Here is a 17,708-nt window from a genome sequence, read left to right as displayed (position 1 = left end):
ATCGCGGTGGCAGGGCTCTCGGTCGGGCACCTCACACCACCACCGCGGTGGTGGTGGAAGAGTTTCTGTTTTAGTTGGGAATTTATTTGCCCGACCAAAACGAAACTGCTACTCCCTGCCGAAGCAATGCCCGGCGGTGACGGTGGCGTCGCTCCTAGACTATTTTTATGTTCGCAACATTTAGCAACAGTGACTTTGCACGGCGGTGGTGCGTTCGGCCTCCCGTGTACGGCTGTAGGGTCGAGGTTTGCGAGGAATAAATAATTGAGCAAGCGACCGGTTCGCGATGGTCTTTTTTGTTGCTGTTGTTGTTGAACGTTCTTTGGCAAGGCTAAGATTCTTAGGCCAGGTCCAAGGAAGGCACCTGCTGAGCGCACCACCTTCCAGGAGCTGTAGCACCTTTGTTGAATCAATAGACCAGACATACAAGACATAAAAGACAAATACCCTTGGTCCTTTGCCCGTGAAATGTTGTTTGTGCTCAATGGTTGTTGGGGCTACGGGACAGTGAAAGGCGCTTCCAGCCTGCCCGGTTGGGTTCAATATTACGTTTTGACACAAATGAACTGTTTTCGTTTGCCATTTTCGAGGGACGAGGTGAACGGCTAGCGCAAGCTTGAAGCTTGGCATACATTATGTTTGCGCTGGGGGCGTACATTACACGTGCGTACCGGCCGGGCGGTGTGATAGATGATGGAATAAAAATGTGTAATTTGATACGCAACTGTCCTAGGACAGGGCGGCGATTTTGGCCCTGCTTTGTGGCGCTTCGGTTATCCTGTTGTTCTGCGCCTCGCACCTGAATACAGTGGCACAAAAACAACTCCGCATACCAATTGAGAAGCAGTGGCATGTTGTGGTTGCGGTGTTGATCAACCGTAGGGAAGTAAATAGCATCGGCTAGGGAGCGGGAGCCAAGCGTGCTGAGGAACGGTTTGTTCGATGACAAATTTATTCATTACATGAAGGATTTATTGATCCTGTTGGTAAAAACAAGGGCAGGTAATATAGGATTTGGTTCTTTTTGGAGAGCGCGCAACAAGTGAAAAGAAAGCATCTAGAAAACATGGAAAAATTCATTTGATCTTTGGTGCCTGTTTTATGGAAGGTATTGTTTTACCGTTGAACAGTATTCTAGAGAGAATGTTATCATTCTTGAGGTAGAAAAATGTTCATCAGTTTACTGGATTTATTGATCTTTTCGTTAAACTTTGTACGATTATTTGTGGCTTCAAATTGTTTGTAGAACAATGTGTGTTACCGCAATAGTAATAAAAATAGGCTCCCAATTTTTTTATTACTTCTTAATGCAGGTGTTTTGCATTGATGATTGCATACTTTCTGGCGTAAGGCGGTTTCTGTAACACGTATTTCTTTTAGTTTATTTTAACTAACTTTTTTATACAACTAATTTACAGAATATTTTTAAAACTTGCCAAATTAGTTATCTGTCTTTCCTGGCGTCTTCTTCACTGAATACTTTACTTTAAAGAAATTTTACATTTAGGGCCTTACACTATTTAAAAGTTTTGCTGACTCGCATTGTGGAATGGTATTTTTTTTTTATTAAACCACGGTGGATAGACTATATTTGGATTCTTAGCCATGATGGAGTCATGGGGATTTCTATGGAGATTGTTAGCTAGGGAGTTTGGGTTTCTCAGGACTTTGTATGAAACTTTGAACTCCCTAGCTGCCCAATAGAGATTTGTCAAAGTACACTGGACGGTCCGACCAGTAGTAATTTATAGACCTTCGAACATACGTTAATACCAATGATGATACATACTCATAGTTGACTATCTAAAAATTGTAAAATAAAAGATTCGTTGTAGATGTGGCAGAATTAAGCCGTGATGAGAACCATTCAAAAGCTATTCCATTTTTTTTCATGTTTTAACAGTTTTTAAATTATAAAATATTAAGATGGATACGTTAAGTAGTTCAATACGTTGTACGCCATAATTATCTCGTTGTTAGAAGCCGTGCCACCTATTTTTCGGATGACAACAATATCACCCAGAAACTCTATTAGTACGCAAGTTTAGCGACCCTGTGCTCTTCCAAGCTGACATAAGCTTGGAGATATTATTTTAATTCTGTAAAATTTGTAACACCAGTGATTAAACAGACCACCAGAAGGGGTGTTGAATACAAACACATATAAGTAAGCGACGCACGCTCTAATGCGAGTTATGTGGCCCAAAAACTTTTGGGATTGAGCTTGTAAGCGAAAAATATTATTATTATTTTAGGAACACATTTATAACATCTTAACACCCACCGTATGATAAGGATGATTTGTACAGAGGCCTTACAAATTTTATCACTGTATGTTATTTGTCTAAACACTGGCCACTTTTATGACAATTCTTGATTCATATTCAATTCTAGAAATTTAATTTCACTGAACATTTCCTATTGAGAAAAGTTGTTAAAATTTAACACACTGTATCTCACTTTAACTTTTCTTTGATCATTTTAACGATTTGCCATTACATTCTTTTACTTCTTCACCCTGCCAAACACTTGGTAACGAACTGGGTAATCGAATGAAGCAAAATTTCAACCAATCGAACTGGAAACTATTTCCAATCATGCACAGTTCGGTATGTAACAAGCAGAGCACACACACACACACACACACACACACACCTCCCATATCCATGTCCTTCAGATGCCGGATACCAACCAACTCCGGTACCTTTTGCAGTGCAAACTGTACATTCGATTTCCTCTCCTGTCCCCATGGGCCATCGGACGGGGAATGCTCTCCACCCATTCAGCTACATTTCGGCAAACAGTTTGTAATTGTAAACGATACCACTTTGCAAAGTTGGCCATAGTTTGCAGCGGCCCACGAGCAGGCTCACCTGCTGAAGCGCTTTCCATGGCATGGCAATGCTTTCCGGCTGCCACAAAAATGTCCAATCTCCGTGTCACCCCACCGTCAACAACCGATCGAAGCTAGCGCCGTTGCGTTAACGCTGCGAAGGGCAATGTGCAATGGTGAGCTGTAACGAGCTAACAAGAACTGCTACGACTATAGAGCCCTTGCCCCCACCAGGTACGGCTATTGAACTGTGCAATAAAACGCAAGGAAAGCAAAAAAAGGAGAATAAAAAAAAACACTCACGCTGAAAGAAACTGTCTCCAGCGACAGTCGTCGTCATGCTGGTCTGCAAAGCACTGCAGACGGTGGGTGACACACTCGCTGCGCGTCAGTGTGGCAGCGAGACTAAAAGTTAAACTATTGTACCGGTGAAAGTGATTCAATTCCCCGTCCCATTCTCGAAGCGTCGGGAGCGGTCTGTATTGTGAACTTTTCCATCTTTTTTTCTTCTTCTTCTTTCTCGTGACACAATGGTCGAGTGACACCTTTAGCCTGATCCTCTCTCCTCCACCGCAATCGGTTGGCGTTTGAGGGCTGTGAAAGTATGACCACAAAAGCCAAGTTCCCCCAATTTTTTTGTTGGTCGTTGCTTTTTTGGGACAAACAAAAACTTCAACACCAGCAATAGTCACAGTGAACGTGAATTCCAGGAAGTTTCTTTCATTCCGTTTTGTTTTTTTTTTGCTTCTTTTCCACAAGCCCAGGTGGTCCCAAAAAGGAAACTTGAAGTAGAGTGTGTTCAGTGAATGTTTACATATCTCTCAGCATATCTGAGTCCAGGCGTGTGATAAAGCGTCCAAAGTGTGTGTGTGTGTTTGAGTGTGGGAGTGTCTGTGTGAATTTATCTGCTATCTGGAGTGCTGCAACCCATTGTCGAAGGTGCCGCAAAGTTGACAACATCGCATCGCGCGCAATAGTGCTACCAAAGTCACGTGGTGCTTGAAACTCGGGCAAATCCTGCCTCACTAATCCGGGCGGTCGTTTGTTGCTGGCGGTGGCGAGCTATTGTGGTCTACAGAAGAAGTGTGTGTGTGTGCTGTGTGTATCTGTGTGTCACGAGTGGCATCAAAATAGGGCATGCGAATGTGTTGAGTGCAGGAAACAGTGCAGGAAGGGCTTCCGTCGCGCTATACAGTTGAGTTGCAGCAGCGTATGCACAGCACGCGGCTTTCGCCGCATTCTGCTGCCAGTGGAGTGTGGGGCTCTTGAAGCTGGCTCCGGGTGTTAATGCGTCGCCGAGCGTGAATGTGAGCTGCGCAAGGAAGCATCGGTTCGTGTCCGAACGCACAAGGAATAGGTCGCGGTAGCGGTGTGCTGCAAGAAATTGCCATTAAAGCGCTTCGATCGGCTTAGGCGGCGGTCTTCGTCGAGCGAAAAGTCATCGGCCACCGTTCGGGTTCCTGTGCCAGCGGTGCATCCTGCCACCGGCGCCCATCACGCCATCACCCACCGTAGCTTCCTTGCCCCTTGCTTCCCTTCCTCGCGCCCAATCTCCTTCCCAATCTCCTGAGCAGCCCACCCTCCCCGAGTTCGAGTGTCCCATCCGGCGGTGCGTTTTTTTGCGGATTTCGGAAAACGAAAGGTAGTAGTATTGTTGCTTCCGCTTCCACCGCTGGTGCTAGTGTTTCTCCTATTGCTTTTGTTACTCTTTCAACTGGCCCGCCGGCAGGAGGAGGAGGAACGGGAACGGGAGCGGACCGCGGCAGCGGCGGCCCACCACTGCCGCCGGGACCATCCGCACCACTGCCAGCACCATCACCACCATCAGCATCTTCACCGTCATCCCCATTCAACCCCTCCGGCTGGCTCCCCTTCCTCCGGGTCTTTATCGCTTGCGTCATCGCCCTCCACACCCCCATCCCCGGCTAGCTTACCGCCGACGGCCGCTTCTGGTGGGGAGCCGGCGAAGCAGCACCGCACGACCACCGCCGGGCTGTTGCGGTCCGCGCGCGACAGCTTCATAGGGCGGAGGCAGCCCCAGCAGCGCAGCAGCGGAGCAGTGGCGGCCTGCAGCAGCAGCACGGTCGGCACCGCAGAACCACCACCGCCCACCGTCACCTCGCCGCTGCTCGCGAAAGCGAAGGAAAGGTGCAAACTGTTCAGCATGCAGCGCCAACAGTACCAACACTGCCACTCACAGTCCATCGAGATGGACGTTTACGACACGGAAGGTAGGTACGGAAGGTGGGAGGAGGGCTGTGGTTACACCTGTAGTCGCTGCTAATGGAACGCGTACTTTGCTTTCTGTCTAGCATCAAAACGTTGCCCTGTTCCTTCCAGCATTCAAACTGCCAGCGAAGCGTTGTGAAATATTTCACAGCCGTGAGTGTGAAGCGATATGAAATATTTCATTCCGTTTGCAGGATAGCCATGATTATTACAGAAAGATCCCCGGAGCTGATACATTCATCTAAAAAGACAATGTTGGAAACTGTCGCTGGTGCAATTCTTTACTCGAGCGTGCAAATTTATCTTTCCACAGTCGTCTGTAAACTTTCGCCCAGTACTCTGCAGCACGAAACTCTTACTATCGGTGCCGCTACTGCTGCTGCTCAGTTTGGCTTTGTCTCGGAGTCGATTATCGTATTATCTGGGTCACCGCGTGGGACGTCCTCCAGGTCCTCCTATGTCCCGCCGCCCGTGCTTCTCCATTGCCGTTCACAGTGTTTTCCCATCATTGATCCGTGCACTTTACATCAATCCCGTAGCGCGCAACCTATCACGGGGCAAAACCTAACTAGCTCGGTGGTTGACACTGAAGATTGACACAACACAACCCCACGAGCTGGAATGCAATGGTCGTGGTCGTATAGATACACGCGGGGAAGGACGCCTGAGGCGCTGAGGGCTTGGGATACGTTGCAAGCCAATCGACAAACCAGATGAACGACGAACCAGTTAAATGACATGCAGAAGTGGTCGTCTGGAAATGGATAGCGGCATATTGAGCGAAGTGTGCCGTAAGTTTGCGGGCCAATTGAAACTACTGGAGCGTATTTGCATAGGCAAGAGATGTTGTGTTTCGAGTTAGCTGCAGGACTTAATGCTGTCCCTGTGGTGTGCTTTATTATACTCTGTATGCTGCACGTTTAGCCGGTAGAGTTGTCAGAAACATGTTCGAAAAACGATGCTGCTTTCATAAAAAGGATAAATTGATTAGTTGATTAATTTTGTGGAAATTGAACGTCATTCACTAGCAAGAAGGACACTTTACTAGTTTATTATTACAATAGCTATTAAGCTATTGGATAACCATTGGAAACACATCCTCGTCAGGTACTAAGAAACGATTCCATGATTTACAGCAGGCAACGTAGAAGTGATAGACGTACTCGAGTCCCTCTTTATTGTGTTTCAGTTTGGCTCTCAAAATCATTGATTTGTCTGGAGGTAACTTTGAGTTAGTAAGTTAATCTTATTTATGGAATACTCGAACGACATGAAAATGCATCACCAGAGTTGATTTAGGGAGCTATATTAACAAAAGGGGTATTACTATTTGCATCCATTGATCGAGGCGAAAATTAAATAAGGACTACTACTTGCAACACGTTTTCAAATACCAGTTTTAAGCCTTGCGAAAAGATTATTTTTGCTTTCAACAGGAATGGCTTAATGCGAATTTGCTTTACTTCATCATCCAATCGGAATGTCCTGCAAGCTTCTCCAGATTTGTTCCCATTGATCTTCAGTAATTGGGAATATTATGCTTTGGAAGTTTACTGTTTCTAACTAATTCTTCTACTTAACTATGTTGTAGACATCGATTCCGCAGATAAATAAATTCTACTATGAATTTATTTTACACCCTGTACAATAATCTCCAGACTTCCAGAGTTCCAAAATCTAAAAGAGAATGTATAAGTAAAATTGTTTAGGCCCAGGAGCAAGGAGCGAATACGATTTAATTTGTTGGTAGGTTTTTCGAAATCGTAATCATACCTAATAAACTAATCGAAACTATGACTTTAATTAGACATATGAAAAATTTAAATAACCATTTCAACAACAAGATTTTGGAGAATGTCTATGACTACTATAGGAATCTGTTTGTCCAACCTCTTACTATGGGAATATGTTTGTCAACAGAACAGCACGAGCCGCTTCCTTCCTATAAGAGCTAATAGAGCCTGTGATCCTGGCGACCCGCTGTTACCTTTTCCCGGTCGGTTCCGTCACAGAGCGTCCAACCCCCCCAAAAAGGCTGCTCTCTGTGACCTGTACTGAACTCTGAACTTACTGATACCAAGAACCCACCCGCCGGGACGAATGTCCCGCCACCGGACGTACTAAAATATCTCGCCTGTTAAATTTCCTGTAAACATGCCGTCATACATCCATTATGCAGATTCAAATTGCACTCACGGGCCGGCCTCATATGCACCCACGCGTCCCCGGTACATCCGGTCACCGTCCGCCCCTGGGGACCACCTCGGACAGCACGCATCCGGGCACGCTGGCTTTCGGTCACCTTCCAACAACAACAGCAGCAGCAGCAAAAACGGCTGGAAAGCATGTCGGTGAATATGGTAAACATGTTACGGTGCAGCTTCCCCTACACACTCCGCCACCGCTACCACCTCTCACAGGTCACATCAATCTGTTATTTATAGCGAATCAAGTGCATCTTTTCCCCCAGCGCGATGGATTGCGCTCGGCTGTGTGTGCGAGAGTGCGAACCCTTTGCCCTTCGCACGGTGGGTTCGTTTTTAAGCGAGAGGTCTGCTCTCCCTGCCGTTCCCCTGCCGCGTTGATCAAACAGCGCTAGACATTTGCCTTTTATGTGTCGTACGCTGTGTGTGTGTGTGTGTATTTTATGCTGCCTTATTGATGTACTTTTTATACACAGAAACGCAACAAACTCACTTACTGTTCTGTTCTCCATTTCTCTTTCACTCTCTCTCTCTCTTTGTGTCGCTGGATATAGAATTTTGTTGCTAGCTTTTGCACACTCACACACACACACACACACACACACACACACACACACACACACATACACACATACAGCTCTGCCCGATTTTCATAATCCCGCTTGTCTAGGTCAGGGTGGGCGCTAACAACAAGGGACCCATGACAAGAGTGAAGTTTTCCCTCGTTGTGCACTTTGGCGTTTCCGGAGCGCTTGGAACGGGCACACACACACACACACACACACACACACACACACACACACACACACACACACACACACACACACACACACACACACACACACACACACACACACACACCACACACACACACACACACACACACACACACACACACACACACACACATTACAGCATTCGGTTCAAAGGCATGTGATCCGCCTCGTCGCCGGGTGGGGTTCCGTCTTTGTACCAAGTAGATGTGATTAAGTTTTGCGCTGAAAATGCTAGCTCATCAGAAATGAGGAGTAAAATAAACATTTTATTATGCCACGCGCACAAACACGCGGCCGTTCGCTGCTCGGCATGGATGGAGCATTACGTTTGATTAATATTTGGTGTGGCATTTATAATGTTCCATATTACACCTGCTTGGGGTGGCCTTTGGTTTTGCATCGATCGATTAATTTTTCCTCATTCGTTAGTCGAATGGAATCGCCATCAATGCTCGGCAAAATGAACTGTCAATAACAGGTCAATTTCGGTTATCAGCATTTGATCAACAACCGGGAGCAGAAAGATATGAATTTAATGAAGTCGAAACCTCTGATCATTACACATCCAAATTGGTGCGATGAAGCATTGTTTATTGATGCTCGTTTGTGACTGTGACAGCTCCATGGTGTAAATTATGGCAATGAAAATCATTTTATAACAAATATTTGAATAAAAAGGTTAGCGAATGTGGTTATTAAATAATTTGAAATTTATACTTACAATAACAACGGTCACCCAATTGAAGCAGTTGGTATGAGAAAATCATTTTTAATTAGTTAACCCTACTTTGCTACTGGACACACAAATAAATGCCCTCCATTTATCTCTGTCCAGCCTCGCGTGCCTTTCAATAAAGGTCAATTGAATTATTTTCCAACCCCTCCCGGCGGGTCCCTAACGCTCCCACCCAGGCTGCCAGTAATTTCCGTTCGGTAGCCCACTTTTTATAACACTCCCGGTAAACGTAACCTGGGAGGAAAATTCAATCTAAACTATAATTGCTCGGTCGGGTGCGTTTATTTTTCACCCTACATGTTTACTTTCGTTCATTCGATCGAAACCTCATCCTCTTTCTCTCTCTCTCTCTTTCTCTCTCTCTCTCTCTCTCTTTCAATCTCTCTCTTGTTTTTCTTCGTTGTGCAGCTTTACCAACACCGCATTCATTAGCTGGCCCATTTAACCGTTCAGTAATTCAATTATTCACTTTTTTATGCTCGTTTTCGTATAACACGACCGTATAGATCCTGGATGACCTTTAGGTGATGGTTAAAATGAGTATTTTTTTTTTGTATCTTGTTTGCTCTTCTTGAATTGCACAAAATCCATCTTTCACCCTTTCAAAAATATCGATTCAAAAACCTTCCCTCCGACCCAGGCTAATGGAACGTGCGAACACCGGGGATGGTGGTGGATTTTTCTTTCGCCCCTGATTTGCCTCTCCTATCACTCATCACTGACCGGAGTAGCGTTCAGTCGCGCTGGAAAGGTTGCGTACGAATCAAACAATGAATGTTCTGTGCACAGCGGTGCTTGAAAACCGAACGGCATGGCGTTTGACACTGTAGTAATCGAAGTGTCAAACGCAGCAGTGAGTGGTTCGGTTGAGTGAAACTGAGCGTAAACAAGCTTGGTTTCCCCTGGGCCACTTGTTCAATCGATTGATTGGCATATTTGTCACAAATGCTGATTTCCAGTGGCTTTTGATAGTTTATCTTTGCAGTGCGTTGATATCGCATTCATCATTACTGGTTCTCAACTATTTTGTATAAAACTAATGCCTTTATTTTTTTGTTTGTTTCTTTTTCAGGTAAGATTACAAGCATCAATGATGAAACAAATAAACACATTGCAAATAGTTTTGGTGAGTAGCTAATCGAACTTATCCTTTTGGGAATAAGAGACAATTAAGGAACTTTTTGGATTCACAATCAGCAAGTTTACATCGTATTATAACATACCAGTTGTAAATAAACAGCTTCCGTTATGCACATTGCATACATTTGGGGGTTTTTGGACAGTTAATATCAAAGACGTAAAACATGTCATCTCTTCACATTACGTTGATTCATTACGCATCTCGCACGGCTTACAACTGCACGTTGCCGGGCGAACAACAGCGTAACTACTCGCAATTACATTCCCCGGAGGATGGCGAACATCAACGGAGATGGTTACAGCACCTCAAAACTATTACCTACCAACTGACTGCTATCATGAACAAACCTTCTGTCGAGGGAGTGGTAGTAAAGCGCCACACAAAAAAGCTCAAAATCCCCGCTGTTCCGTCTGTACAGGCGAGCGACAGCCCGACAATTGGACAATCCCGGAAAGTATTTTCATTATCTGCATAATTGCCCAGTCAGGCGTTTGACGGTGTGGTGTGCGGTGAGTTAAGCAGCCCGGCTAGAATGTCATTTTACGGCGCATGTGACCGTGCACAAAATAGTGTAAGCCACAGCCACGGAAACACTCGCCCTACGGTAATGGGAATAGTTTTCTGCCAGCTCAAAACGGGATCATAATTCTTCATCCCAAGCCGTACAAAATTTTACGGCAAGCTTTATGCCAACTGTCAACGTCATTTTCAATCCGCCGCCCACATACAGACGGCCACAAAAATGCAATAATCTTTTGCACACACTCTAGGTGATGCCGAATAACGAGCGAGTTCCCGTTTTATGCGCGACCTTGTCAACGCCTCATGCATGGAATATAAAAAAAAACTTGATTGACAGGGCAGGATCAGTTATTTTTTATCGTTTTTTTTTTTTTTATAAAAGCAAAAGCGTTTAACTTAGTGACAGTGCTTGGGACCTGCAGACATGATTGTTTTAAATCCAACCCAAGCTTAAATTGTGGACTTTTTAATCCCAGTAACACCAGGCCACCGTAAGGCCGTGGGGATTTTTGATTTTAAAATGTGGCATTCGTTACATGATTGTAATTAAAAAAGCTACAGGCCATTCAGTGTGTTGTTTAACGTCGCCCAGGGATCAGTCACCTGCACATCCGGCAACCAGTGTAAGCATGCTTTTAAAACAATCGACGTCAGAAAATAATGCCTCGTTTTTCACTGTTTCATTATCATTTTAATGAACCGCACAGTGTAAACCAACACTTTGTACAGGAGCGCTACTTCCGCCACACCCGGGTTCGCATAAAGCTGAATAATTTAATGTAAAAACTACGCGTTCATGCTGATTGTAAACTTTGCTAACTAATTGCATGGTGGATGCTCTAAAAAAAACGGCCGTCCAGCACGCTCACGCGTGAGTTAAAGTGTTTTTAAAGCAAAACCATTGAAGGAAAAAGTTTCAGCAGTGTGTGTGTGTGTGTACTTTGTCTGCCCCAGCCCCCACAGTGCCAGAATCTCTCGATCATCGCTTTAAATTGTTTCGTTGCTACCGTAGCCGAGCCATTTGCAAAGCATTTTATTCCAACCTTTACGACAATCGCATGGCGGTGCCATTTGATTGCTCACCTGAGCCGTAACCGTTCAGCGCTGCCGTTAGTTGCTTTCGGGAAATTAATTACGGCGCTCTAACGAGCTATCTTTGCTGAATGTTTCTTTCACCTGCAAACATTTTGTGCCTTTTCCATTTGGTTTTTCCGTTTTGCAGGTGGCAGACGGGCATGAATGGGCGCACTGGAAGGCGTAGGTCCTTTTTTTAGTAGGTCACTTACTTACCCGTCGACGTCCGGTTGTGTTATCCCCCTTAATTCTGTAGGCCATCTTTTGCGCTTTTTTGTATTTGCTGCATAGACTGCTAGTAACAGCTAGTTCCATTTTGGAACAACGATGCGAGTATCTTTGTTTGCTTTTTTTTTTGGTCTACCACGTTTTGCTTGGCCTCAATCGTGATCGTTAGTGCACGCCGGGCACCAGCTGCCAGTTCATTATTTTGCTCGCCTTTTAGCTTCCCTGCTTACTATAAAGGCACCCTGGGGATAAGTCAAAATGGAGTGTCTTGGGGTGGATTTTATCATCCTTTCTTCCATCTGTTTGCAGGATAAGTTTTCACTAGCCTCATAGCTGCCTTCAGCCTCAGCTAACTAGTAGGGCGGAAAGCATTTTGAAAGATGTTTCCCCGTTTTGGGGTGCTACTGCAACCCTTGTAATGAAATGAATATCTTAATCAAACCAAAAAGCTCAATTACTGTATCTCAACGTTAGAATCTGACTGGCACGGTAGCTTATTTCACGATACACAAATTTGCTAAAAAGCGTTTCACAGTTCAGGTGAAGTACCATGCGTCTCCATTCCCGATATCGTGAAACACCAGGCTGCTCCATTGTAAAAAGTAGTAACATTAAAGTTGATAAGTAGTAACATTAAAAATATTACTTTGCAATTATTTACAGTGCTACGAAAACAATCCGATTTTTCCTAAGTGTTTTATCATGATGATAGAACCATAACTATCACTAAATTTTAATTTTGTATGTACAGAAAAACGGACCAAAATAAACTTCAATTTTATGTTTTAATGCAGTACTTTACAAACATAATCCAACTTTGATGTGTAAAATACGAACGCGAAAGCTGACATTGTTCAAAGTCAAAGAAATTTAATATTATTATGCAAAAAGCACAATAAAAAATGCATTCCCCTTGGTTCATCTCTCTGCTGCACCAGTGTCATTGTCAATTGCCCTATTCATCACACACGCATACACACACACCGACACTTCAATCTTACCGATCGTAGCATAACATTTCTAAGAAATCATTCCATGTACCGGTTCGCGGGCCCGAACCCTTTCTCGTACCGACCTTTTCGGTCGAGATTCATTGGCGAATTGACTTGCCTGCGTTAAAAATTCATTCTCAAGTTCATTCCTGCAATTTGCCGTTGTATATGTGCTGCGTGTGGTGATGGAGCACTGGTGTGGTGGTAGCAGCTGTGGAGCTTGTTTTCCCTCTTTCCCTTTCGTGCGACCTTACTCATCACGAATGCTTCTATCTCACAGGCTGCAAGCATGTTGGCTCTCTTTCACGCTTTATCTCTTTCGATAGTTTGATGGCCTCTCTCAAGTTCAAAGCCTCTTGTCTCGTGACACTTAACTGAACTGGTGCTCTCACTCACACACCTGCATGCATGGTCGGGCCTGTTCCCTGCTCACCACGTTCCATGTTGTTCCCGCTGTTATCACACGAAGCCTCGGTCAATGTGTGACTGCTTATTTTCCCCTATCACACCCAACCCATAGAACGGGGCAACCGTTCCAGTTTCCATCAGTGTTCCCCCCACGACGAGAAGGAACTCACGGTTGAGCGTTAAACAAAACGAAAAACAGCATGCTTTGCTCACTATGCCAGCAGTCCCACCCTAGGGTAACCCTGTTTCGGGTGGACCTGCGCACTGAACAAACACCGAAACCTACAAAGCTCTTGGGGATTTGGTGAAGAAAAACAAAGCAGAGGAAATTTTTCGAGTAGGCCCGCTCTCGCGGTTATGTTCGTTCCCGGGTTGCGCTTGGTTGCGCGCACCGGAAATGCCCGCCGCCAAGCGTGCTGGAACTGTCCCGGGGTTGCCGCGTGCCGTACCGCTAAGCTTAAGCTCTCATCGGGCTGATCCTTGTTTATTGTCTCATGTTTTGTAATCCGTTCGCTTGGTGGTATTATTGCTGCCTGCCAACTAGACCGCGGAGCAAACGGTTCCGCGGCGCTGGCGGAACTGATGCTGTTTGCCCACCACTAGAGAGGTCCGCTTTTGCGGTTTGATTGATTGTGGAGAAGGATTAGCCAAAATGTGGCACTGAACAATCGCCCTGCTTTCTTTTCCAGCTCCTTCACGTAGACGTTTCCCCAAACAAGGTACTCGCTTTGGCGAGGAAATATTGCATCCTCTCTACCTAATCCGATTGACGAAAGTGTGTAAAATGGTTCATTAATTATTTTCCACTTTGGGGGGGTTCCATCACGGCAGCCGCTAGATGGTCAGCCTCGACAGACCGCGTGACTCATTTCCCAGCCCATAAACATATCTGAATGAAAGTTAATGCCCCCGGCGCTGGGGATTAACGTCCGTAACCTTTCGCTAACGACTCCTCTATCGCGCACAATGTCTCTTCACGCTTCTGTTCATCAAATAATTGCCCAACTACTCGCAAAGGGAACGGGCAAATCTCCGGCGCGAGGAAAAAGGTTCTTCACTATGGTTTGCTTTCGCAGCAAGTGCCCGAAAAAAGGGGAGGGGGACATGTTAAAAGAACAACACAACACTAGCGCAAAAGAAGCCATCCGCACGGGTGCGAGCCGCTCGTGTTCCCTGCCACCGATGACCTTCAATCATGGGAAGTAGCGCTTCCGACATTGTTCTGCCCCATCTGCCCTGTATGAAACTGTGTGTATGGGTGGGTGTGCGCGTGTGCGCTCTTGTTCTGAGCGGTGAGGATAGAACCGTACGACCGCGCAAACATCCGACCGCCTGACAATCCAAAGCCGATTGTGCACATTTGTTGGGCTTCGGGCACCAGGCATGGGTTACCACTTCGTAAGCAAAAGGGGAAAAGCAAAGTCTCAGCAGGCTACGGATGTGTCTGCTCTCCTTATCTGGGATGGTCTCGGTGATGGTGAAAATCGAGCCACTCAACCGAGGGGAAAGTGAGCCGTCGCTTTCCCGCTCCCAGAACGTGGCGCCCAGCAAAAGAGTGTGAGTGAGTGAGATCGGATGAACGTTTTCGGTTGTACATCCGGGCATTTGTATGGGTTTGACCTTATTTTGTCGTATTGTGCTCGTTCGGTGGCGCTTCATAATGGTTGGGGTTCCCTCTACCAACCTTCCCCACCGGCCGGTCCATGGTGGAAAGTGGAACGGCTTATCCGGGGGATGTTTTGCAGCATCTTCATTGCGTTTGATTCGGCGGCAGGATTAAGTGTTTGCCCAAAAGTACGCCCCAACCGCTTTGAAGATGTTAATTTTGGTTGTTGTTTGGAGTTCTTTGTGCTGTATCTTCATTTTACAAAATTATATGCAGTTTGAAACCTTCATATGCTCTTCATACATAACTGCATGCATTATTAGTTTTTGGTCCTTCGAACCGGATTTCCAAAAATTCCAAATGCTCCAGAGTCTCGCTGTGTTTATCACTGTAAACAGATCGAAGACACAACCGAAGCCTAACCGTCATCCGTCGTGACAGCCCTCGTTTGCGCTAAGGTTCCCCTTCCTCCCCTCCCCCGCCGAAAGGAATAACACACCTCCACCGCGTGCCTTACAGCCTGGGTACACAAAACGGCACCGAAATGTTTTCACCACACTCACATACAGCTTGTGCACGGTGGTTGTGTTGGTTGAACCGAGCGGAAATCGATCTCGAACTGTGCTGTGAGCCTGCTGGAAGAGAGAGTTTTGCACGTTTTTGCGTGTGCTCCTGCTCTCGACCACAGCCCTCTGGAGGCTGCAGAACCCCTGCCCAGGTGCGGCGGAGGGGGACGAAGCGGGAGCGGTGGGCACGAAGACTGCTCAACGTGATAGAAATGTTCCACTTCTACAACAAAAGAGCACTCCACATGGCGCAGCGGATGTTGCTGATGAGGTGAGAAGCTCTATCCCCAGGCAAATGGGTGATACACCGCACAACGCAAACACACACACACACACACACGCTCGCACAGACGAGAGATGTGCTCCCAAACGCACACACCCTGCCAGCATGGCGGCACAGCTCGATATCTAGGATTCCGAGGCATTCTCTCCCACTGTATGCTGTGCGCTTTGTTGCGCTCTATCGCAGAGCCACGATCTCTCGCAAAAACACTCGAGATATATACACGCGCCACACGCCAGAACCTTCGTGTAGCGTGTAGCCTTGTGTTGCCCTAGTCGTCGTGTGCTCTCGCTGTGCCTCTCAAACTCTTCCTCCTTGCCGCCTTCGACTGCTGGATGCTGGATGCTGCTGCGTGCGATACCCACACGGTGCCATTGCTCGGAGCTGCCGATTGCTGTTGTGCTAGTCTCTGCCCTCTGCGCTGTCGGTCGGAAGGCTTCTGGGGAACCGCATCGGTCCAGATCTGCTCAGTTGGAGCACTGACGTCACCATCGCAGGGTCCGCTGGTACTAGTCCCGGCTGCTAGAGAGGTAGACCTAGGTTCCGGAACGGTGGCTGCCACCTGGTTCTGTGACAAACTCCATCCCGTGCTGTTGTGTGAAGAGCCGTGCGAGGACTCGACTTGTGCCGTGCGCCGCGAATCTCCCTTGTGCGTCCACACCCAGGTGGGATGGATTGTGATGTGCTGTGTTGTTCTCAATGTGTGCAGTGCTAGTTGGATATCTGGTTGTAGAAGCCTGGAGATCTGGCTAGAACTAGAAACTGGACAGCAGATAAGGCGTAGGCTTGCGCTGTATCGTGGGGTGATCCTGCCAACCAATGTCTCCTGCAAAACATTGAAGCTCCAGAAAGCCTGTACATTGCCTCCACTCCTGAGAGGACTTTTACCAACGAGGGCGTAAACATTTCTCAACCTCAATATCCCAGTTGATTTCTTGTTTTTAAAAATAAAGTGATCCAGGTTAATGATGTGACTCCAATGCCGTGTCTGTGTGTGTGTGTGTGTGCGAAGCTGTCAAACATTCGCTACGCGGCGTATGGGAAAATATTTATGTGACAAACATTCTGCACATGAGGCGCTTCATCGATTGACAGTTCGCATAGAAATAGGGCCTGCCTTTGCTTTCTGCATCTCTTGCCCGTTTACCGCCCCGCAGCGGATCTGTGTCTCCCACTCACTCTACCCTCTCTGGACAAGACTGAGCTTTTCCATTAACGAAAGTGCGCCTACAAAAAAAAAAAAAACCCCGACAAACCGACTTCTCACGGTTGTTTACTTGACACAGATTTGCTGCTGGTAGTGTTTTGCGTGTTTCCTGCAAAGAGTGTATCTGCGGATTTCTAACCAAATTGCGAGCAAATACATGGGTGTTAGTGTGTGTGTGTGTTTTTTTTTGTATGGGTGTGCGAAACAATGTGTCGTGTGTGTGAAATGGTGTTACATAGCCTGTTCGATAGCAGGCTCCAGCTGATGCTGAATTTGCTCCTGGTTACCGTGTTAACGAACCAAACCCTTTTGTAGTCCAGTCGTATCCTCCAAAAATTATTGCCAAACATTCCTCATGCACGAAAAATAAAGTGTTACACACCAGCGAACCCGGGACAGGAACGTAAATAGTGTAATATTTATGTGCAAAATGTACTCCACTGACGGACTGTGCGCACATTTTATCTGACGTTTGCCCCAAAGTCCTGGGCCCATTCGCCTACCGTACATGTTTGCATGTTTGTGTGAGTGCGTGCGCGCGAAACTGTGTGACCGATGGGGCCAGTAATGGGGTGCACAAATACCATAAAAACGTGACTCCCAGCATTCCGTGCTGCCTTTCACGCGCTCGCTCGCACGCTGTCTCTCTGCGCTATCCCTCTTTCGCTCTTCGTCCTTTTACTCTGGATGAGATGTGCTCTCAGCACCAAGCCTGCCCATCTGCTGTGGAATTAATACACTCTCGCATCTCCGCTCGTGAACTGTCCTTTCCTGGAGGGTCTCTTCCTCGGTCTGTACACACACTGTATACTTCCACCGACTGACACTATCACAGCTGGCAGAAGGAAAAAAAAAGACTGATGTTCCTGTGGGATGATGTACCGCGCTCCGAGAGCCGTTTGT

General features: G+C 46.4%; 1 protein-coding gene across 15 annotated transcripts in view; it reads left to right on the top strand.

The window, feature by feature from the left end:
- The window catches only part of LOC121599672 (solute carrier family 12 member 4), a 153,355-nt gene that overhangs the window by 48,838 nt on the left and 86,809 nt on the right, over positions 1 to 17,708 (top strand). For 3 of the 15 annotated variants that reach the window (XM_041927669.1, XM_041927657.1, XM_041927660.1), the window contains exon 1: positions 15,871 to 16,128. The exons of 5 other annotated variants lie outside the window; for them this stretch is intronic. Coding sequence is in view for 3 of the 10 variants with exons in the window: in XM_041927670.1 (XP_041783604.1) it covers positions 4,998 to 5,064 (67 nt within the window). In the remaining 7 variants the exon portion in view is untranslated. 7 more of the 15 variants (XM_041927670.1, XM_041927671.1, XM_041927659.1 and 4 more) reach the window with 6 other exon arrangements.

The sequence above is a fragment of the Anopheles merus genome, chromosome 3L (genome assembly GCF_017562075.2).
Source record: "Anopheles merus strain MAF chromosome 3L, AmerM5.1, whole genome shotgun sequence".
In the NCBI taxonomy this organism is placed as follows: domain Eukaryota; kingdom Metazoa; phylum Arthropoda; class Insecta; order Diptera; family Culicidae; genus Anopheles; species Anopheles merus.
This window is presented reverse-complemented; position numbering and strand designations above follow the sequence as displayed.